Source organism: Vespa mandarinia, chromosome 7, assembly GCF_050613455.1.
Source record: "Vespa mandarinia isolate Hongniang chromosome 7, ASM5061345v1, whole genome shotgun sequence".
In the NCBI taxonomy this organism is placed as follows: domain Eukaryota; kingdom Metazoa; phylum Arthropoda; class Insecta; order Hymenoptera; family Vespidae; genus Vespa; species Vespa mandarinia.
Window position 1 is genome coordinate 4,930,536 of NC_140816.1, and position 21,404 is coordinate 4,951,939.

Sequence of the window (21,404 nt, forward strand, 5' to 3'; positions counted from 1 at the left end):
AGAAAAAGAAAAATAATTTCTTGTTTATTTTGTTTAAACCTTTTTCATTTACATTCCTTTTCGATTACGTACGTTCTCAATTGAGCTCTCAATTGTTTCAACCCCTTTTTCCTCCAAATTTTTCATCCCTACTCTAAGTATCTTTAGTACTCGAAGCATATATTTGTCGGTGAATTTATGTACATTGATATATTTAAAACGTGGATTAAGAATAATCGAGAAGATACAACGCTTTGTATCACGAGAATGTCGTTGTATCGTGGTGACGTGAAAAAACATGGAAGAGATGTATCGATAAAACTTTTGCAAAATTATTGTTTCTGTCCATTATATTTAGTGAAATAAAAAAAAGAAAGAAAGAAAAAATGAAAAATAAAATTAAAAAAAAGGAAAGAAAGTCAATTTTTAGGAAAATCATTTATGTTTCATATATATGTAACTACATTTTATACATTTTTTCGAGTTTGAAAAAAAAAAAGAAGTACGAACTTAACCTCGACTTTTTTTCGTCTGAAAAATCATAACTTATATTCGAGCTACGTATGTATTTGAGTATCGAGTGAAAAAAATGATTTGATACTTGGAATACGATGAAATGATGTATTCTTCTCAATGAATAATTCGAGAAAAGAATTTCTTATAGAAATAGAACACAACCATCGTTTTCGATGGTAATTTTCTAAATGCAGTTCGATCAAGAAAGTGGCGCTATCTCTGCATAGATCGGGTCACTATGTATATGGGGCTAGCACTCATACCGGAAGGTCAATAAGCAAAGTGATAACCTATTTGACGCAGCTTAATAATGACGTTTAAGCTCTCTTTTGCGCGGCAGTTGCTAATAAGCTTTCAACCTGGATTATCACTTAGATTGGTTCTACCAACGATCGTCTTTCGAGCCTAGAACTATTATTATCTTTTTTATATCGAACAATTCTAAAAATAGAGATATCTATATTGCATATACATAGGTATATGTGTATGTATGATTTTATTGCATAGATTTCCAATTTATCAATTTCATGTATGAAGAAAAAAAGAAAAAAAAAATTTTTTTCCAAGTAATTCTTACATATTGTTTAGCAATTACAATTTAAATATAAAATTCAATAATAAATGTTTTTGTCTTTTGTTTTTATTTTTTTTTCGTTCAATTTAAATTGAAATAATTCAGATTAATGTAACCTTACCAATATTTTCTTTTTATAAATATTCGAATATTAGAAAAATCCGTTCGATTATCGAGTAGTCAAACGTTCGCGTATTATCGAATATATCAAATTGAATAATAAATCATTGTCGAACATTCTAATGTAATTTCGATATCAGTCTTATATCTCAAATGTATTTTCATTAAGGTAACATGACGCAAGATTTGCGAGTCGTGTAAAATCTTTTATTTTTTTTTTATTTTCATTAATTAGATCAAAAGTTATTATATAAAATATTTCTCTTAAAAAAAATATTCGGACATGGTAGATAAATGTTTGAGATTTAAAAAAAGAAAAATAAAAAAAAAATGAAAATAAATAGAGAAAAAAAATATTTTAAATCTTAAGGTACATAAAGATATCGTAGTGTGTTATTAAATATCGTAGATAAGTTAGTGAATTTTTGCGTTGTAATAGATTTGTCATAGTAACAATGTCGACCATGGCACGTTTGCTTTTCACAGTCGAGAAGATAACTTAATAATCGCTATGATCATGAGTAGTGAAGATACCTCCTTTTTGATATTATTTTCAACCATTTGGAATATTACGTTCGTTATTAAATTTCTTTATCTTTCCTTTAAGAAAGAAAAAATTAAAAAGAAAATAATTGGACTGTACAAATCTCTTATATATTTCCAATGAATCGATCATTATTGAGTTTTTTCATTTCCTTCTTTTGAGTAGGAGTCACTGTTTCCATCATCTCACCAAGTGAAGATCTTGCTTGAGGAAGCGAAGTTTATTGGAAGGAGAAGAACATGTTTTCGATTCCGCAATCGTAATTTCCGGAACATTTCGCAATTGTGCTTGGACGATCAAGTTTTAGCTTACTAGGTGAGTATACTATATCAACGTGTATAAATTCTTCATATATCAACATTTTTTATGATCATTCTCATTTAATTCGCCTCTTTCCAACCATGAAATTTTATATTATGCTTCGCCAGCTTCTCATTTATTCGCGTATTATCGTATTACGTTTCGTTTACTCGGTTATTTTAATTCGCATCATTTTACGAATATTCGAAATATTTTTAATTATTTGTATTTGTATTTCAAAAATTGTATTTTCAAAAATTATATATATGAATATCTTAAAGCGAACGAGATCAAAATAATATTCTTTTCGTTTCTTTCAAATCGTTATTGAGAAAACGTTTGATAATTCTCGATAAATGCGTGAAATGCATCTGTCGTCAAGTTCGCAGCAAGTTGCATTACTTATTGCAATATCGAAAGATCCGTTAATTAAGCTTCCCAGATTCTACTATATGTTACACATATGTCTTGGTAGTCTGGATCAATATGCCAGTATATACACTAGAGAGGTGTAGCGAGAGAATGAAGGAGAGGAACGGAAAAGAGAGCGAGCGAGAGACATCACATGGTATCTGCTGACTGTGGTTATCGACCACCACGCCACACGAAAAGCACTGTTGTCGGGCCCCTTCTCCCTTTCCTTTCCCCTATAAACAAAAAAAAAAGTCATCAAATTCAAAGAGATTTCCGATTACTGTAAGTCCTATCAAAACAGATACATACATCAAATAGCAAAACTTTTTCAACCAACTCTTTCAGATGAAACGAAACGAAACGAAATGAAACGAAACGAAACAAAACGTTTTTTCTTTTTTCTTTATATTTAACTTTATTTTTCATTTATTTTTCAAAAGCTCATACAATTATTATTTCATTTATCATCGTATAAATCATAAATTATATGTTTGCATCTGGTAAGAGATTTATTATGTAAAGAGAATCATCATTAATTCGTTTATAAATCGATCGTACTCGTTTCGTACGATTTATCCTTCCTCTAATATTTATTAAAACGAACACGCAACTTTAACAACGTGAGAGCTACTAACATATATATATATTGGTTATCGAAGAGAAAGAAACATAGAAATCAATAGAGTCAAATAAAAGCGCGGAAGTAGCACGTGACTAGGTCACGTGAATTATCGAATTATCCGTTTCCTTACGACTTGGTTATAAGGTAGTCGTTTCTCTTGAATATACTTCTTGTAGCAAAGGGGAACGCGTTAGAAACGATAGATATAGGTACATAACTCATCTATATCTCTCTTTCTTTCTCTTTCTCAATGTTCTCTTTTAGTCATTTAAACGCTGAACCGTCACGTTTAGTAGTTATATGATACGATACTTTCTTGATGCGAGTGCAGAAAGTAGAGGAAAACAAGCTTGTAAGTTTTGATTGTTCGATGATTATCTTCTAATTTATCATATAAAATCATGATTAATTTTAATAATATAAATTATTTTCTTTTTTTCTATTCGTTTATTTTCTTTTAACATTGGAACATTTCATTTTCCTTTTTTCCTTGATAATATTTCAAGAAACGCGATAATTTTTTATTTTTATATTGTTAAATTTTTTCATTGGTATTCTGTAGTATTTGCTGGATGATGACATTTTATCTATAATCATTGAATAAATGGAAAGTTTTATAGATAATTATACAAGTATAATATATAGAAATAGTTCCGTAAATATATTTTTTTCTAAATACATAGGTACTACGTTGTCACATTAAAGTTATGCGGATTATTTAATATATTAATTCACAAATTGAATTCTTCTATATTTTTATTGTATTTCATAAACATATTTACTTAAATTTAGATTTGACATAAGAACACCTCTCAATCGACTTTCTTTATTATTCATTGACCTACTTATCGTTTCTCGTGTGTATGCAATTCAAAATGTCTCCCTGTATATGAAATGATAAATAAATTAATAAGTTCGATGATCGATATCAAGCAATAAATGAAATTAGAAAGGAATTATCTATATTCATACATACGTATATACATATGTAGATATATTAATATATCATATATATATATCTATATATCATATACATATGTACATACATAAGAACGAATCATAAGGACAAATTCGCATTTTTCAAGAATTATTTAGTATCCTGATAGAAGAACGAAGGCTGTCTCGTAAAAGAAGATTTTACGGTGCTCAAGATATACATATATATATATATATATATATACGTATATACAAACATGGATAGAGATACATCGTACGAGGCGCGTAAAATTCAAGCAAATGCGGGCACTATATGCGCGAGATAGACCGACCGCGCGCTGCGCCATTCCGATCTAACCCGAATGAATTTCCGAGGTCGAGTTAGTGGATAGTAGGCGAGTTACTGCGGCCGCAGACGATTCCCAAGTTCGTCAGTCGCGGCTCGGCGACGAGCGTGCACGCGTTTCGTTCGCGTTGTTCGCTCGTTCGGTTACGAAGAAATTTATTAATTTTTCTTTTTTTCTTCTTTTTCTTTTATATATATATATATATATATATATATATATATATATTTTTTTTTTTTTCCCCCATTTCTTCTTCTTCTTCTTCTTTTTCGATCATTGGATAAAACTTTAATTTATAGACGTTAAATTTTTCGTTTATGGGAAAGTAATAGAGAAAACGACGTGCACATACGAACGCGCGCGCGCGCGCGCGCATACAAAAACCGATAGTGAGATGAATCATGCCAAAGAGAATAACCAATGAGAGGAGAAGACGTACGAATTCGGCCGACATGCTGTTAGTACGCTCTCAGGAGTAAGCGCAAAATGTTATAGCTAAAAATAATTTTAGAACCGACGATTAGGAGAAAAAAGATGGAGAAAGAGGAGGAGGAGGCGACTGTTTTTTTTTATTTTTATTTTTCTTCTTTCTCGCCTTTGTATCTTTATTTTCTATTTTTCCACGATTGAGATCAAAAAATCGTAGAAGAGTATAAGTTCTGTGATAATAATAGCGACATTTTTATTTCTCTCTTCTCCTCTTTTTTTCTTTCTTTTCTTTCTCTGCTTTTCTTTTTTTCTTCTTCTTTTTTTCCTTTTCTTTTTTTTTTTTTTTAATTTTATTTCACGGAGTAGGCTCGATCACGCGTAACGACTTCTCATATTAAACCTCAACGCACGTTTCGCGTGCTTCAATCTAAAACGCGCATTCATATATACGCAAATATATATATTTATATATATATATATGTGTGTGTGTGTGTGTATGTGTGTACTCCCGTTGCCGCAAGATGTAATTAAATCGGACTTTCAAACTTTCAGTCACGCGATTTCCTCCTATCATCCCGTTGTGGGTGGATTTGGTGCGTTCACGCGAGACTGATATCTAAGTGATATATTACTTATTTATCATTCTCACAATATTTCGGAAAATATTTTGAAAGTATTGAAAACGAGAATTGTAACAGTATCAGATACTTGATCGCAAGAAAAAAAAAAAAAAAAAAAAAAAAACTGCTTTTATTGTTCCCCTTTTTATTTTATTTCCTTGTTCTTTATTTTTTCCTTGAGATAAGATGTTTTCGTTTATTTTTACGTCACACTAATTATGCGTAATATATATGTATTATTAATACTTGTTTTCAATTATTGCTTACGTAACTGTACGAGAAAATTTCAAGTCGAAGATAACAATACATACATATCTATGTACATATGTATATATTTACCTATCGTATCAAATATATGAGTGATACACATATACATATGTAGATAATGTACACCTATATAATTTTGTTAGTTTGTTCTCGTTTATTCTACCGCAAAAAAAACGTCAACTTCATTTGCGTTCATGCATGCGGTTAAGCCGCGATACGAGGGCGGGATACTTTCTGTTGAATTTGCTGTAGCACGTGTTCAATGGTTATGGTTCGCTTACGTTTTATAGTTAAAGTATACCTCACTCGTTGTATATTTACCATTTCGTATATCTCGACGCTTTTCTCCCTCTCTCTTTTTCTTTCGATATACGCTATAGTAATTTTTTAATCCTTTCGAGAACAATGTAAATTTGGATTTAGATTAATCATTAGATAAACACTTGATCAAATAATTATCTACTTTTTACGATAATAATTTTTCTTAATCTTTCGTTTTTTAGAATATCAATTTAATTTAATTCTATTTATTTTAATTCATCTTATAATTTAATTTAATTCATTTAAATCATTTGATTTTTTCTTTTTTGTTAAAATAATAAGAGTTTCTAATTAATTTTTTTTTTTTTTTTTTTTTTAAATTCAATTTATCTTATCACATATCTCCATTGTCATTCTTCTTCAAATTTAATTATACGAAAATGTACTATAAAAAAAATTTCTCTTTTATTTCAAATGTTAATATGTAAAATTTGCCTGTCGGTAGATAACCCGTTCTACGCACAATCATGAATATCTGCTTTATTGGATCTATCAAGTTTTTACGAATTCGAATAATTTTACAAGGAGTATTAGTAGTTTTAATACATTTTTTAATTTAAAATTAAAAGAATTTTTTTTTTTTTTTAATTTATAAAATTTAGATCATTTTCATATAATCATTGACTGATATGTCATGTGTATATAATATTGGTATGACAAATTGGGTTAAAAACGATGAAATAAAAAAGATAAATGAAGTTCAAGATCTAATATTCGTAGAATTTTTAAAATAATAATATAATAGTAGACAATTTTCAAAATTGTTGACTACAATTTTATTTAATATGCGATAAACGAGAAAGAAGCAAAAAAAAAAGAAAAAAAAGAAAAAAGAAAAATAAACTAAAAGCGTCTTAATTATTTTTACTCACTTGATTCACACACTTTAATCCATTTAAAATTTAAATTAAATGATGTTAGTAGGAACAGTGATTTATATTTTCTTTTTCTAAATATTATCTTTGGAACAGATTCAAATTTCCTACTTATAAATATATATATGCATGTATATATATAATAATAATGTGTATAGAAACAAAATTAATCTCTTTCGTTTAATTTAGGAACATACATACATACATCATATATATCCAATGAGGATAATTACAAATTTAATATTCTAAAATCGAATATTTAAATATTCTAAAGAAAGAACTTAATATTAGAAATTAATATATTAAAAAATTTCGAAGTTGATTCTGAAGTTGAAAGAAGTCATAACCGATTTTTAATTCATTAAAATATTAACTACTTCTTACACATAATAATAATAATAATCCATAATATAATTACTAGAATAAAAATTAATGAAAATGCCTCTTGAAGAAACCAAAACAATAACCACTATCAACAATTTATTCTATACGTATCACCAATATGAACGTTCAATAGAAATAAACACGATTATATTTTTTTCTACACGAATAGGTAATATGAAAGGTGAAACGTCCCGTACGACATGTAATCGAATGTGACGCATTATTATTGACTGTTAGTTTATATATATATACATTCAACATTTTTGTTGTCCTTTTTATTCTAGAGTTGTACCTTTCTTTACTTTTCTTTTCTCATTTTTTTATTGTGTTTCTATTTTTTTTTCTTTTTTTGTTTCTTTCTTTTTAATATCAAGTAGGTTGCGTGCGAGATACTTATACGTAGCAATATTATGCATTATGCAGAGAACGTATATGTTAGTCGTGTGATCGCACGCACATCGATTAGAACGGCACGTGTGTGTTAGTGACGTCCTTGTATATTATCCATCTAGTAAAACACGATAGATTATTTTATGCAGATTATGGCTTAGTTTATAGATGTTGAAGAGTGAAAGAGTTTTAGATTATAGGATGCCATACACGATAGTTCTATGGAGCTGAAAATAATTTCTTTTTTTTTTTTTTTTTTTTTTTTGATCCACGTATCATCGATGCAAATTATCATTGAATATTAAATGGCAAACATTCATGATATAGAACTTTTAAAATAACTTTTAGAATTTAATATTCACTTTAAATGTTATATTTTAAACAAATTTTTTATCAAATATTTATACGTGAATGAAGCCAAACATCTTATTTTTATTTATATTATACAAATAATGAATGATGAGTTTATGTTTAACTTTTTTTCTTTTTTTTCTTTTTTTTTTTTTTAATCAAATAATATCAATCGCAAACACGATACGTATACATGAATTAAACTAAAATGGATTTTAATGTGGCTATTATAAAAATTTGCGGCTTTGTTTTACATATAAAAAAAAAAAAAAAAAAAAATAAACTAGTGTATTTTTCAAAAATTACCCTCATATGTAAATGTATAATTTGTCGAGATGACGAATAGAATAAGAAAAAAAGGTAAAGGTGGACGATCGCAAGCGGAAAAACGTTTTTATGTTACATCGCGGATCCTGGTTGATGATGGCTTAATTGGTCGCTTTGTTCGCCATAGGAAGAGACATAATAGACGACTCGTATCGACGAACGAATCACGTGTTTTCTCTCTCTTTCTCTTTTTCTCTCTCTCTCTCTCTCTCTCTCTCTCTCTCTCTCTCTCTCTCAGCTCACAAATTTCCATCTCGTTCCATGAGAAATTTGTCGATTCATTTTACAAGACCAGATTCGATTTTACATTATCTTATCGTTGTCTTTCGGATACATTAATAGCGGTTTATCGACAAAATTTCAACTCACGACGGATGTTCTTCCTGTTCTTTTATCGCATTACGCCTTCGCTGCATGTCGCTGAAAGTTTATCCACGCGTTTCTGTAACCTCCTCGAGATACATGCTTGTACGTATATTATAGTTTTGCCATTCATATATAATTGATCGAGTTTATTGATAAATTTGATAATAGCGTTGATAAATTTATAAATTGATGAGTATATATATATATATATTTATTTATTTATTTATCTATAAGTATAATAAATAGTAATATAATTATCTCTGTATTCAAGTACTTATATGTTTATATATGTATATGTATCTATCTATAATCGTTTTAATTGATATAAATATTATATATATTATATTATATATATAAATATATAAAATTAATTAATTTTTATGCATGTGTGTGTATGTATGTGTATGTATAGATATATTCGATTCAATAAAAATATATAATTTCTATGGTGATATTTGAAAATATTTTGTTTTATCTGTTCAAATAAAATTCACAAAAATCATATCCAAATTTTTGTTAAATTAATAAATTGAATCATTTAAAAATAAGATAAATAATTTTTCATAATCAAAATGAAAATTCGTTTTTACTTGTCACATATAAATTATTGTCATAACAAGGTAGACGATAACTAAACATTATTTCATGGCTTATCACTTTTTTAATTTCTTTTTTGCACATTTGTATATCTATCAAAAGTAATAATATCTATCAGAGGTATTCATGTGTTATCAAGATATTAGTTTGATTATTTCATTATCTAAAATGAAATTCATAAATAGATTGTAAATATACGTTATCGTATTTAATGATCATTATATCTTTTCTTATCAAAAATGTAGAATACAATCATAAATTTATATATTTTTCACAGGTCAGAAGACGTTAAAGTCATAGAAAAGAAAAACGACGACGACGTAGGCAAGATATTCAATGTGTACAGCATTATCATCCAGGTATTATAGGAATAAATTAAAGAATTTAATATCATTATCTTTTTTTGCAATGAACGATCGAACATAAAGGAATGTTTTAATAATTGTCATTGTTACAGGCATTTGTAAGATGAAACCGTCCATGAAAATGGGAGTGATCGCCTTGATTGGTGTTTGTGTGGTATTTTATCAATATCACCTGTCTACAGGAGTTAGATTCGATCAGGCGATCGATTTTAGTGCCGGTGGATCTATCGATGATGAAGTCGAATCTCATCAGATTAAGTTCCCAAGGTTTACCTCAGATATGGTAATAGAAATTAATTATTGATATTAAAAAATAAAATACAGAATACAAAAAATTTATATATATATGGTTTTTTTTTCATCATATAATTTTTCTTAAAATAAAAATAAATTCACAGGTAATGAACGCGGTACGTCGAGTACAAGATTTGAATGGTCTCAGTCCAGAAGTTGGTACATTATTGATCAAAGAAATATGGTATCAACTCAATAAAAATGTTCTTGAAATTACGGAAAACGATTCGCGAATTTTACGACCTTGTTCAAAACTTGTCACTTCGAACGTCGCATGTATGCCTTCCTTATCATCATCGTCCACGAAGAATGAAATATCTTTGGATCCTCTCTACATTATAACACCGACTTATCGTAGACCAGAACAAATTCCAGAGCTCACTAGGATGTCTCACACGCTTATGTTAGTTAAAAATGTTCATTGGCTCGTAATAGAGGATGCATACGTAGCCACAAAACAAGTTACGAGATTACTCGAACGTACGGGTTTAAAATTCGATCATCTAACAGGTGAGTCTTTTTTTATTATTGATAATCTTTTAATTAAAGATCTTTCGTCATTGTTTAAACCGTTTTTCTTAGCACGGAACGTTTATATTTTTAATAACTCTCATCCATAATAAAATATGTGTGTGTATATGTATATGTATATACATAGAAGTCGTCGAAAATTAATTGAACCAAGTGGATCAATTGACGATCACTTTAGAGATAAAATATTTCTAACGAAAGAACATTTCAGTGATCGATAAATTTCATTTTGATTTTTTCACGTGATAAATATATATATACTTGTATTAATAAATAATACGAATAAAGTAACGATCGTTATTCGTTTCAGCGCCGATGCCAGAAAAATATAAATTTAAAAATGGTGCAAAACCACGTGGCGTTTCTAACAGAAATCGTGGCTTGCAATGGATAAGAGCAAATGCAACGAAAGGTGTACTTTATTTCGCTGATGATGATAACACCTATGACATAGCTTTGTTCGACGAGGTAATACGGCTTCTACGATTATTCCTTTAAAACTCTTTACAAATACGCAGATTTCAAGCTTGAATATCTTTTTTTTAAATCAACAAGATATTAGTTTCTAATCGTTAATTTAATCGGAGTAACATTTAATTGTTTGTCGATTTGTATCCGATCAATATCCTATTATATCATTTATCTCTAAATTAGATATGCTCGTATAAGTTGATAACACGAAGATATTATTAAATGATAATATTATAACACATACACACGCAAGCACGGACACGCATACACACGCAAGCACGGACACACATACACACACTTATATCTAAATATTTTCACAAATACTAATTTTCAGATTCGTAAAACGAAAACTGTGTCAATGTTTCCGGTTGGTCTTTGTACCAAATTTGGTTTGAGTTCTCCGATTATAAAGAACGGAACGTTTGCTGGTTTTTATGATGGATGGGTCGCTGGTCGTAAGTTTCCAGTTGACATGGCAGGATTTGCCGTGAACGTTAAATTTTTACTTCAAAGGCCAAACGCCACGATGCCGTTTAGAGCTGGTTACGAGGAAGATGGTTTCTTGAAGAGTCTTGCACCGTTAGAACCACGAGACGTACAATTATTGGCAGACAATTGTACAAAAGTACTCGCGTGGCATACGCAAACAAAAAAGAATGAACCAAGTGCACCATTGAATATGAAACTCTATGGGTCGACAAATCTCGTTAAATTGAAGGAACAAATAGTATGATGTCCGGTAATTATTTGCCGAAGATAAAAGTCTCGAGTACTCGTCCGTTTTGTTTCTCGGACCTGTTTCTAACGGATAGGTGCAAGAAAAAAAAGCTATGTGATTTAGTGCCTAAAGTATTTCTCCTACGTGTAATCTAAAGAAGAAAAAGAAGAAGAAGAAAAACGGGGTGTTCTTAAGCTGAACCATCATAATGACGGCGAAGCCTTTGATCTAACTTTTAATTTAAAGGCAGACTTTTACCTCATAGCCATGAGATCGAAAATGAGTCTCCTGCATTGCAGTAGTATGGTTTACTGTACCATAGTGTTGATATAGTGCATTTTAAATTATGTGTGGATGTATATATATATATATATATATATATATATATATATACATATACATATACATATACATATACATATACATATACATATACATACATACATACATACATACATACATACATACATACATACATACATACATACATACATACATACATACATACATACATACATACATACATACATACATACATACATACATACATACATACATACATACATACATACATACATACATACATACATACATACATACATACATACATACATACATACATACATACATACATACATACATACATACATACATACATACATACATACATACATACATACATACATACATACACACACAAAAATATTCTCCCGCGAACAATACAGACTAATGACCAATTGAGGTGAGTTAAATTGATTCTAGTGAGCATAGTGATAGTGAAAGATTTTTGTGAGAAAGCAAGAAAAATGAGGGAAGCAATGTAAAAAAAAAAAAAAAAGAAAAGCGAGTAACTATCTTGGACCAGTAAATACATAGTGAAAGTGTGAGAGCTCGGAACACAAATCGAATCTGCCTAAGCCTCCAAATATGCACTTAATTGTATTAATGAAATATTAATAGTAATTATGAGATTTTTCTTTGTGTACCGTATTTGGACAGTCTATGCAGTCATGTCACAATCACAAATTTCAACTTCCGATTTTTATCAGACACATTGGATATCGATTCCATTTTAAAGCTTTTTGAACAATAATATAATATTGTAAATAAGTATTACCAATGTGGCATATTATTAAGCCGGAAGAATATTCTATGAAAAACGGTATATTGAATTAATATCTTGCGAAGAAAATCCTTTTATTAGATAAAAATATAAAATCCAAGGATATTTGAACTGGTGATTATAAAAAAAGTGATCCAAATCATATATATTTTTCGTTTTGAGATGTATTAACAATCAAGTTTGATTTATTTAAAAATTGTTTTTTTTTTTTTTTTTTATAATGACGACCATAAATAAAAATAAATATATTTATTCTTGAGAAATAATTCTTTTATGTTATTTAAAAATTTTTTAAACAAACTGTGAAAGATGAAATATGTCTTTTTACATCTCAAACGACTTAGATCACTTTTATAATCATTGGCTTATTTGTCAAAGATTTTTTGATTTTTTTTCTTTTTTTTTTGTGCATATCTTATCCATGGTCATTAATAATCATAAATCATTATTATAATCATTCTTTGTTGGTAGGTGATCTTCTCATCTTATTTAAATTATCTTTGAACTTTCATGTGAGAGAGAAACTTATCAGTCAAATAAACATCGTGAATTCGATAATGTGATCTCAATATTGCATTATTGTAAAATGATTTATTTGTACATAAAGATCATGCCGTGCTTCCTAGGCAAAAAGGTATAAATATCACATATTGTAATAGCAAAAAGAAATTAATATTTTTTTTGTTCTATTTGCGGCTTAGTAACTAATGTTGATTAGCTTAATCGGCAGGTAGCTCGTCGAAGTATGTAGATTATTAAGCAAAGTGCGCATCGTTTTTTTTTCGAATAATTCATTCGTTGATCATTTTTTTTTGAGATAGGGAGAGAGAGAGAGAGAGAGAAAATAGGAAAAGTTTTGCATATCGAGTTATGGCTGTCAACATTTGAATAATTTTTATTTGTAAAAGCGTCAGTTATATTCTCAACAGATTTGTGTAAAGCCAAAGAATGTAATCGTTCCGATAACAAAAAAAAAAAGTATATATATACCAAAAAAGACAAAAAAAAAATAACAACACTTTCTTATCAAAAAAATACAATCACGAATTAGTAATTGCATTACTATGAAAAATTCTATACTAAGTACTACTCATATGTAGCCTAGAGGAAATTATTAGATATTTAATAGAAAATCTTTTCTCAAGGATTTATATACAAAGTAATAATATTACAATGAGTTTTCACTTACAATAGCATCTCAATTTTTTTGCTCGATTTCTTTTTAGGCATATATATATATATATATTACGAGGGACGTGGTAAAAATCAGGGATAACGCGAGAGATGCAAGATCAGATTATTCCATTTATCGTGTAATACAGAAGTCGGTAAAAAAACAAATATGTACGTATACATATATATATTTTTGCTGCAAATCAGTTTTGCAATGTACAAAAAAATCTTTATATAATTTTTATTTCTCAAGTATACGTCTTATGATTTTTGTATCAAAGTATCTACTTAGTAATCCCTTTTAAAATATAAATGAAAAATTAGATATAATTAAGTTTAAATAATGCTGTCATCCCATAATAAATTAGTTCATTTAGGTTTAGGCTTAATTTGGAGATATGTCGTTAATTCTTACAATGCATTGTATAGTATATTGTAGATGCATTATTATACTGATGTAAAGAGTATCAAGCAATAATATGATAAATACAATAATAAAATTCAAAAAATATGTTCTATTATATTAATAATATCAACAATAAACAAAAGTATCACTCTTTCTTGATAAATAATATAAATGAAATTTAACTCCTGTTTATAAATTTGGAATCATTTTCTTATAAGATTCCAATATTCAAATGTACATATGCTTTCCAAATTGTATATGATACATTTTGTGACGATAATTATAAAAAGAAATTAATGACGAAATAAAACGAAAGTTAGATAAACGTCGAAATGATTTTTATTATATAAATCGTCAAATTTAAATCATATATATTATGGATTATGCTACGCGTATGTACGTGTGAAACATTAGTGATAAAAACACTATAAAATTATTATATGCGAGGACTGATCACAAATACTATGAAAAAAAAATTGTTTTCATATATGTAAGAAGTATTCTCAAATTCATTCATCAATTTATTCTAATTTCGTGTGACTGTTAATATTGGAACTACAGAGACTGTATATGATGAACAAATACTAAATAAAAAGAATTAAGAACGAGTTTGTTTTTTGTTAAAAAAAAAAAAAAAAAAAAAAAAAAAAAAAGAGAGAGAGAGAAAACAACCTTTATTTTATTTTAATAATTTTCAATTGATTTATAGTACCTTGTAAATATATTGCACGTTATTAAGGATAACAAAAAATACTCACAATTAAAAAGTCTTAACTTAATATTAGCACAATGGGAAGAAAATAGAAAAGCTTGAATATATATATGTTGAAGTCTGTACTAGTCTATTTTAAGATACTGAAACGAAATCATTCAGAAATGAAATGTATATCTAATTATATCTTAGATACAATTTTGTCGTCGGTTTCAATGTGTAATATAAACTGATAAATTTTTTTATATATATAATGAATTTTTTTATATATTAATGATGTATGTGCTTTTATATAAATGAATCTGATCGAAATAGATTCATGACTTTATTAACGATTAATCAACTATATATTTTCGGAATTATTATCTCACCAAGATATTCTCTGGGGATAAGTTTGATCTTCCCAATAAAATACTTTATTAATAAATATGAAAAATTGTAAAAAATTGATAACTGAATTCGTAAGTGATTCCATTATAATTTGCCAAGTTTTGGGTTTTCTCATACTTAAACGATAAAAAATATATGGTATAATAAAATATCGTGGTTCTAATAATAATTGTGGTATAAGAACAATAACTGTGCAAAAAATAAAATTGATTTGTGTTGCAAATCTTATATGACTTATACCATACAGTGTACTATAAATCGTAAAACAATATACAGGTATTAAGATATATTTGAAAATAACATATTTGCCCATAAATTTGTTCCATATATAAAATGTATAATGCCTATTATCTGCTAATACGTACGGATGAACAAGAGTATTGCAATGGACTATAATTGTTATAAGTGCAAAAATTAAACTTGATAAGATCCAATGATCCTGTATATTTTGAAAAAATTTTAAATAATGAGAAATCATGTAAGGCCATAAGAAAGAAAATATGAAAAGAGAAAAATAAAATAATTGTGATATATGAATCACAGGTACATGTGCAGTACGATCTCCAACTACAATACCTCCATTCCAAATAAGAAAGATTAAAAATATTACACCTACCATTATGTAGGGAAAAAGATTAATACTTATTTCAATAAAGAATTTAATAAATGAAATTTTACCATTATTTACTTTGTCCATTATACTCTTCCATAATAACTAGAAAGTACATAATTTTATCATATATTGTTCACAAAAATTATATAAAAATATATCATATGTTTGCCCTTAAATATAATATCCTTTACTTACCTTTAAATGAATTGGTGTATTAATGGCCGTAGATGTTATAGGTTTTTGCATATGTTGATGTAATAAATCCACAATACGTTCCATAGCAAGAAATATAACCCAAATAACATTTGTTTGTCTGACCAGTATGCTTAATAATCCTATATAATATAACAAATAAAATGTAACGATATATATTCTTATTATTTCAAAGAATATGTGTGTTTGCTAAATACGAAAGAAAATATATATTATATGTTATTATACATACCAACGAAAGCTGAAATTTTATAATATGTTCGAAAATGTAATAATAACATCAATAAAACGATGTTAACAGATAGAACATCCGTATAATATAGAAAAAACCAGAAAAACAATGGAGGAAACATTGTAATATTATATGCTACTTCTAATTGTATCCAATCTTCCCACTTATTTTTATGTATTTGTTTCATTAAAGAATACGTAAGATAAAGATTTGCAAATGTACCGAATAAATTGATACATCTTATATACAATATATTACAAAGATTTAAAGGGGATAATATTGCAGCAGTGAGAAAATATAAGCCAGGTAAAGTTGTTATTTTAGAATCCCACTAAAAGTAAATAAATAATTACATATTTTACTAAGTAATTTAACAAATATTATAAACTATTTGTCGCTATTATATATTAGTAAAAATTATAAAAAGAGAAACTGTTTACCACTGTAAAATTTCCATCGCAATAATGCAAAACTTGAGGTATATGAAACATTTCATCAATAAAATAATGCGGTTGGATTCTATTTAAATATATAAAAAGTGATGCAGTGCTTATAATGAATATTACAGACAAGACATATTTATATACCGAATAATAAATCGATCGAGAATTTCTTTTTAACAATGTCATAATTTTCGTTAAAAAAAAAATAAAAAAACTTGCTTATTTTATTAACAAATAAATATAATCTAACTTCAGGATGTAACGTCTACACAATCATCTAACCTATAGCATGTGCCAGCAAATACGTAATATATATGTCCGAAGAAAAAAAATGTAATATTATATAAACAGTAAGTATCACAGTTATATAAGTATTATAATATTGTTAACAAAGAAAGTTTGTATATGAGTCTATTACTATTATTGTGAAAATTACAATCGATTAATATTACTTTGAAATTTTTTTTTAATTAAACTTCGCGCTAGATAAAATCGTATAAAATATTTTAACCAATCACGTATGTGATAATACTTGATTGGTTGATGTTTCGTTTTCTTTGGTTTGTCATTTTCGTTTGAGCGGTAAATTTCATGAAGTAAATATAAACGTTTTTATAAAATTAAATTGCTTTTATAATAAATGTTTATTTAAAAAATGCGTTTCGTATGTTTTTGATTGTTACAATTTAACCATTTCTTTTTGAACTCGTTATCTGATCAACAAATTGATGAAGTTATAAGAAATGTATAAATGAAATGATCAAATCGTTTTTAAATTCCGTGCGATAGTTTATTATTGAGGAAGGACAAATAGTAATGAACCTAGCGAATCTATTGGTAATGAGAACGTAACTAATAAAATCCTGTCTATTTTATTCTGTATGAGTTGGTACGAGCTTGGTTACCGTAATGCCGATTGCCATATGAAAGCGAAGTTCAACGAAGTGTTGTGCATGCCAAGTGTATTAGTTGATCTTGGAAAAAATACGTTTTTTTAAAGGTAAGCTCGATCGATTAATTATTTTGTCAATGTTCGTTCTTATTTTATTTTCTTTAATAATCGTCGCGCATATCGATTGAAAAATCAATTGAGAAAAAAAAACTATCGTGCCAATATTCGCCGTTTCCTCCAGCCATACCTGAGTACAATAATAGATTTGGCTGGAACCTACAACCTGATTAAATAAATAGTATTGTCTGTCTCTGAGTGCACCGTCTAAGTGGCAGCCAATTATATCTTAATTCGTCGCAAGGTATCGCCTTTGTTATTACAAGTGATACTTTTATTTAAGGTCGCACTATCAAAGATTCATAACCTTATTATTTAGTTTATTATTACGTTTACGTGAGTAATTACGTGGTTGAAATAATAATAATTGAACTTATATTTATTTAAATGAGAATGTGATAATTAAAAGAACGTATTTGTATTATATATATAATATATATATATATATATATATATATTATATATATATATATATACATATATTGATTTTTTTTCTATTATTGCATGAATAATATATTTTTTTACATAGCAAAGAAGCATGGAAGGACAACAGTTTTGTTTACGGTGGCATAATTTTCAAAATACTCTATTGAGTTCTTTGCCAAAGTTACTGGATGGTGGGCATTTAACAGATGTTACTTTAAGTGCAGGAGGAAGACACATTCATGCTCATAAAATTATACTTTCTGCTTGTAGTTATTATTTCAAAGAATTATTTAAGGTATGTATAATACAATACACATTTTGTAAATCAGATCAAATTGTAAACTATTAGATGATATAGGAGCATGTTATACAATTTTCTTTTATTTATGATTAATTTTTGTAGGACTTAAGCTCTTTACAGCATCCAGTCATCATATTACCAGGCATGGAATATGGAAATTTGTGTGCATTAGTTACATTTATGTACAGTGGAGAAGTAAATATTTATCAAGAGCAATTACCTGCACTTTTAGCTATGGCAAATACTTTGCATATTCGTGGCTTAGCTGATATTGGTGGGGTAAGACGATGTTCCTTCATGTTTCAAAATATATATGACAAAGTGTGCAAGTTATTGCTGCTTTATTTGAAACTTTGTTATATAATATATTTATAGTCATATGACAAGTTTGTGTGGTACTTTGAAGCTTCGTTATATAGGGTGTGATCTATGAGAGATTACATATAAAGAGAAAAAAGAAAAAGATAAAAATTTTATTTACAAATATGTCTTAAAATCATTTTAATGAATTTCTTGAATTAATAAAGGATTAAATGATTTTTAGATTGATTTCTTATACTATAGAACTGTTGAAAATCACATATGATAAAATGAATTTATACTTTAATTATACTACTTTGTGTCTGTAGGCTGCATGTCAGAATGTTAGAAAATTCATATTATAATTATTGTGACATTAATTGTTACAATAAAGTATTATATGTTCTTGCAAGAGTCCCAATAATCAAAAAATTGCCTTTTATCTGTCCTGCAAGATTGCTTCCTCCATCTTGACTTAAAAGCCTAGATAAAAATTTGTGGCAACCAATTGGCTAACTCTCTAGCTCAACCTGGGTTAATGTTTCAACCTGTCTGTGTGTTTCATTACCTTTTATGTCTCTCATGCATTTTTGTTATTCTTTTTTTATATAAAGTAGATTATTAATAAAAAGAAAATAAAATATATTTATTTAAATGCTACGTGTAGAGAAGTATTTAAAAAATATTTTATTAAATAAATTTGTAGTGGAGGAACAAACTTTTGAAAGTATACTTCTATGAATCTATAATGGTATAATATTCTAAAGCAAATTGCACTGTCGCTTTTTCCTTTTAATCTCTTTATATTACCCTAGGATCGTGTTGTTTTGTTCAGGTCACTTAAACATTCAATGTCGTTCCTCAAGAAGTACCTCACGGTGGAATTATCTGCTGCATATAATATTCATACGTGCATCAAAGGAACGATAATGAATACAAACGATATCCACGAGATCAAGATCGTTGTGTGTGTTGCAACTAAATGCAAGTGGATGCATCCCATGGAACCTTACCCCATAGAATGAATTTACAGGTATATCTAAAATAGCTTTTTCCATAAATCATCATGTTACTAAACTCTTTTATGGAAATTTATAGCTGTGGTCTAAATGTTTGCTCACTTTGCAGAATAATGCTTTAATATTTGTGATGTCTATAACATTTATTATCTAAAAAGTGTCCTTTCTTATTCTTATTGTGTGATCTGAGAGATATTGCATGGATAAATTTATTAGCAATATTGGGAATTCTCAGCTGTTGTTAAAAAAAAATAAAAAAATAAAAAAATAAAAAATAAAAGAAAAAAGTAAACAAAAAGAAAGTAAACAAAAAAAAAAAGTAACAAAAGAATTACATAAATGATAGGTATATACAGCATTTAATGATTCTAAAAGTTACAAAGCTTTCTCATTGATATTAATATCAGATATAATTATTGTTAGATTTTCATCATTAGAAAATATTTACTTATTACAGAAAAATCCAAGGCATGATAATGGCTTATGTGTTCAATCTCCTGTGACGACTCAACCTCAAGAGAAAACATTAATTGAAGAAACGATAAAGAAAGAAACTAAAGACTGCGTGACTGGAACAGAATCAATAGAATCACTATCAATGCCTGAAGTTGCGCCTAATTTAGAAGAAGAATCTTATAACGAACAAGAAAGTATACCATATTGTGTAAAGACGACACCGTACTATTCGATAAATGCAAAATTAAATCAGAGAGAAAAGGTACCTGGTCTTATTAATGCGTCATCCAACAAATACATAGAGAAAGGATATACAGATAATGCAATGGATGAAACTGCTTCAGTATCAGAAGATATGAACACAGTGCGAACAGACGTAAAACCACCTATTTGGGATTCAAACTTCAAATTTCTTGGGTCATCTGCATCTAATAGAACTTCACATATTTATAATAAATCTAGTGTTACATGTCACGTTTGTGGTAAACAATTAAGTAATCAATACAATTTACGAGTGCACATGGAAACTCACAGTAACAGCTCATACAGTTGCACAGCATGCTCACACGTCTCACGGTCACGGGATGCTTTAAGAAAACATATTTCGTATAGACATCCAGTAGCTACACCCCAAAAACGTTCACGGTACAACACTTCAAAACAATAGATTGTTATCTCTTCACCAGAGACACCGAATAATATACATTTCCATCTTAGAGGGGAATTATTTGTAAGTATAGACCAATTTGAGAATGTTTTATTAGTAATATTTTGAAAATAAATGATAAATTGTTATCATTTTTGTAGTAGTTATGATCTCTGCTTCAGGTTAATGAAAGACATTAAATGTATAAAATATAAATAATATAGTTTTTCTCTCGTTATATCTGCAATTTTACAGATAAAGTGAAATGTGTTCAGTCTAATACAGAT

At 28.0% G+C, this 21,404-nt stretch overlaps 3 protein-coding genes across 10 annotated transcripts; 2 read left to right on the top strand and 1 right to left on the bottom strand.

Annotated features, from left to right (window-relative positions):
- The first annotated feature begins 1,909 nt into the window (after positions 1-1,909).
- Positions 1,910-12,361, top strand: GlcAT-P (Glucuronyltransferase P). 4 transcript variants are annotated; one of them, XM_035863840.2, is made up of 7 exons: positions 4,596-4,824; positions 8,656-8,781; positions 9,554-9,635; positions 9,734-9,924; positions 10,040-10,445; positions 10,777-10,934; positions 11,272-12,361. In XM_035863840.2, exons 4-7 carry the CDS (start codon positions 9,745-9,747, stop codon positions 11,668-11,670), a joined length of 1,143 nt encoding a protein of 380 aa, XP_035719733.1. In that variant the 5' UTR covers positions 4,596-4,824; positions 8,656-8,781; positions 9,554-9,635; positions 9,734-9,744; the 3' UTR covers positions 11,671-12,361. The 4 variants fall into 4 exon arrangements, with proteins under 4 accessions (XP_035719732.1, XP_035719733.1, XP_035719731.1 ...); XM_035863839.2 differs by lacking the exons at positions 4,596-4,824; positions 8,656-8,781 and adding an exon at positions 1,910-2,048; XM_035863838.2 differs by lacking the exon at positions 8,656-8,781.
- On the bottom strand, positions 2,047-17,268 carry Alg10 (alpha-1,2-glucosyltransferase Alg10). Of its 3 annotated transcripts, none has more exons than XM_085658377.1 (5): positions 16,958-17,265; positions 16,518-16,848; positions 16,268-16,407; positions 16,138-16,174; positions 2,047-2,680 (listed from the first exon to the last, which is right to left on the bottom strand). In XM_085658377.1, exons 1-5 carry the CDS (start codon positions 17,144-17,146, stop codon positions 2,619-2,621), a joined length of 759 nt encoding a protein of 252 aa, XP_085514503.1. In that variant the 5' UTR covers positions 17,147-17,265; the 3' UTR covers positions 2,047-2,618. The 3 variants fall into 3 exon arrangements, with proteins under 3 accessions (XP_085514503.1, XP_085514504.1, XP_035719730.1); XM_085658378.1 differs by lacking the exon at positions 2,047-2,680 and adding an exon at positions 7,731-7,753 and having other exon boundaries at positions 16,958-17,263; XM_035863837.2 differs by lacking the exon at positions 2,047-2,680 and having other exon boundaries at positions 13,654-16,174; positions 16,958-17,268.
- A 577-nt stretch (positions 17,269-17,845) lies between these two features.
- Positions 17,846-21,305, top strand: LOC118440586 (uncharacterized). Of its 3 annotated transcripts, none has more exons than XM_035863842.2 (4): positions 17,846-17,960; positions 18,499-18,690; positions 18,799-18,975; positions 20,473-21,302. In XM_035863842.2, exons 2-4 carry the CDS (start codon positions 18,508-18,510, stop codon positions 21,136-21,138), a joined length of 1,026 nt encoding a protein of 341 aa, XP_035719735.1. In that variant the 5' UTR covers positions 17,846-17,960; positions 18,499-18,507; the 3' UTR covers positions 21,139-21,302. The 3 variants fall into 3 exon arrangements, with proteins under 3 accessions (XP_035719735.1, XP_035719737.1, XP_035719736.1); XM_035863844.2 differs by lacking the exon at positions 17,846-17,960 and adding an exon at positions 17,985-18,305 and having other exon boundaries at positions 20,473-21,305; XM_035863843.2 differs by lacking the exon at positions 17,846-17,960 and adding an exon at positions 17,986-18,213 and having other exon boundaries at positions 20,473-21,304.
- Positions 21,306-21,404: the final 99 nt, after the last annotated feature.

What these genes read in the sequence shown, in the direction of transcription:
- GlcAT-P (XM_035863839.2), top strand. Translation starts at nt 9,745, where the DNA reads ATGAAACCGTCCATGAAAATGGGAGTGATCGCCTTGATTGGTGTTTGT. An exon ending in AAAATTCGATCATCTAACAG is followed by an intron (nt 10,446 to 10,776) that starts GTGAGTCTTTTT and finishes TATTCGTTTCAG; the next exon opens with CGCCGATGCCAGAAAAATAT. An exon ending in ACATAGCTTTGTTCGACGAG is followed by an intron (nt 10,935 to 11,271) that starts GTAATACGGCTT and finishes ACTAATTTTCAG; the next exon opens with ATTCGTAAAACGAAAACTGT.
- Alg10 (XM_035863837.2), bottom strand. Translation starts at nt 17,146, where the DNA reads ATGACATTGTTAAAAAGAAATTCTCGATCGATTTATTATTCGGTATAT. An exon ending in GCGATGGAAATTTTACAGTG is followed by an intron (nt 16,849 to 16,957) that starts GTAAACAGTTTC and finishes ATTTACTTTTAG; the next exon opens with TGGGATTCTAAAATAACAAC. An exon ending in TAAAATTTCAGCTTTCGTTG is followed by an intron (nt 16,408 to 16,517) that starts GTATGTATAATA and finishes TATATTATATAG; the next exon opens with GATTATTAAGCATACTGGTC.
- LOC118440586 (XM_035863842.2), top strand. Translation starts at nt 18,508, where the DNA reads ATGGAAGGACAACAGTTTTGTTTACGGTGGCATAATTTTCAAAATACT. An exon ending in ATTTCAAAGAATTATTTAAG is followed by an intron (nt 18,691 to 18,798) that starts GTATGTATAATA and finishes TAATTTTTGTAG; the next exon opens with GACTTAAGCTCTTTACAGCA. An exon ending in GCTTAGCTGATATTGGTGGG is followed by an intron (nt 18,976 to 20,472) that starts GTAAGACGATGT and finishes TACTTATTACAG; the next exon opens with AAAAATCCAAGGCATGATAA.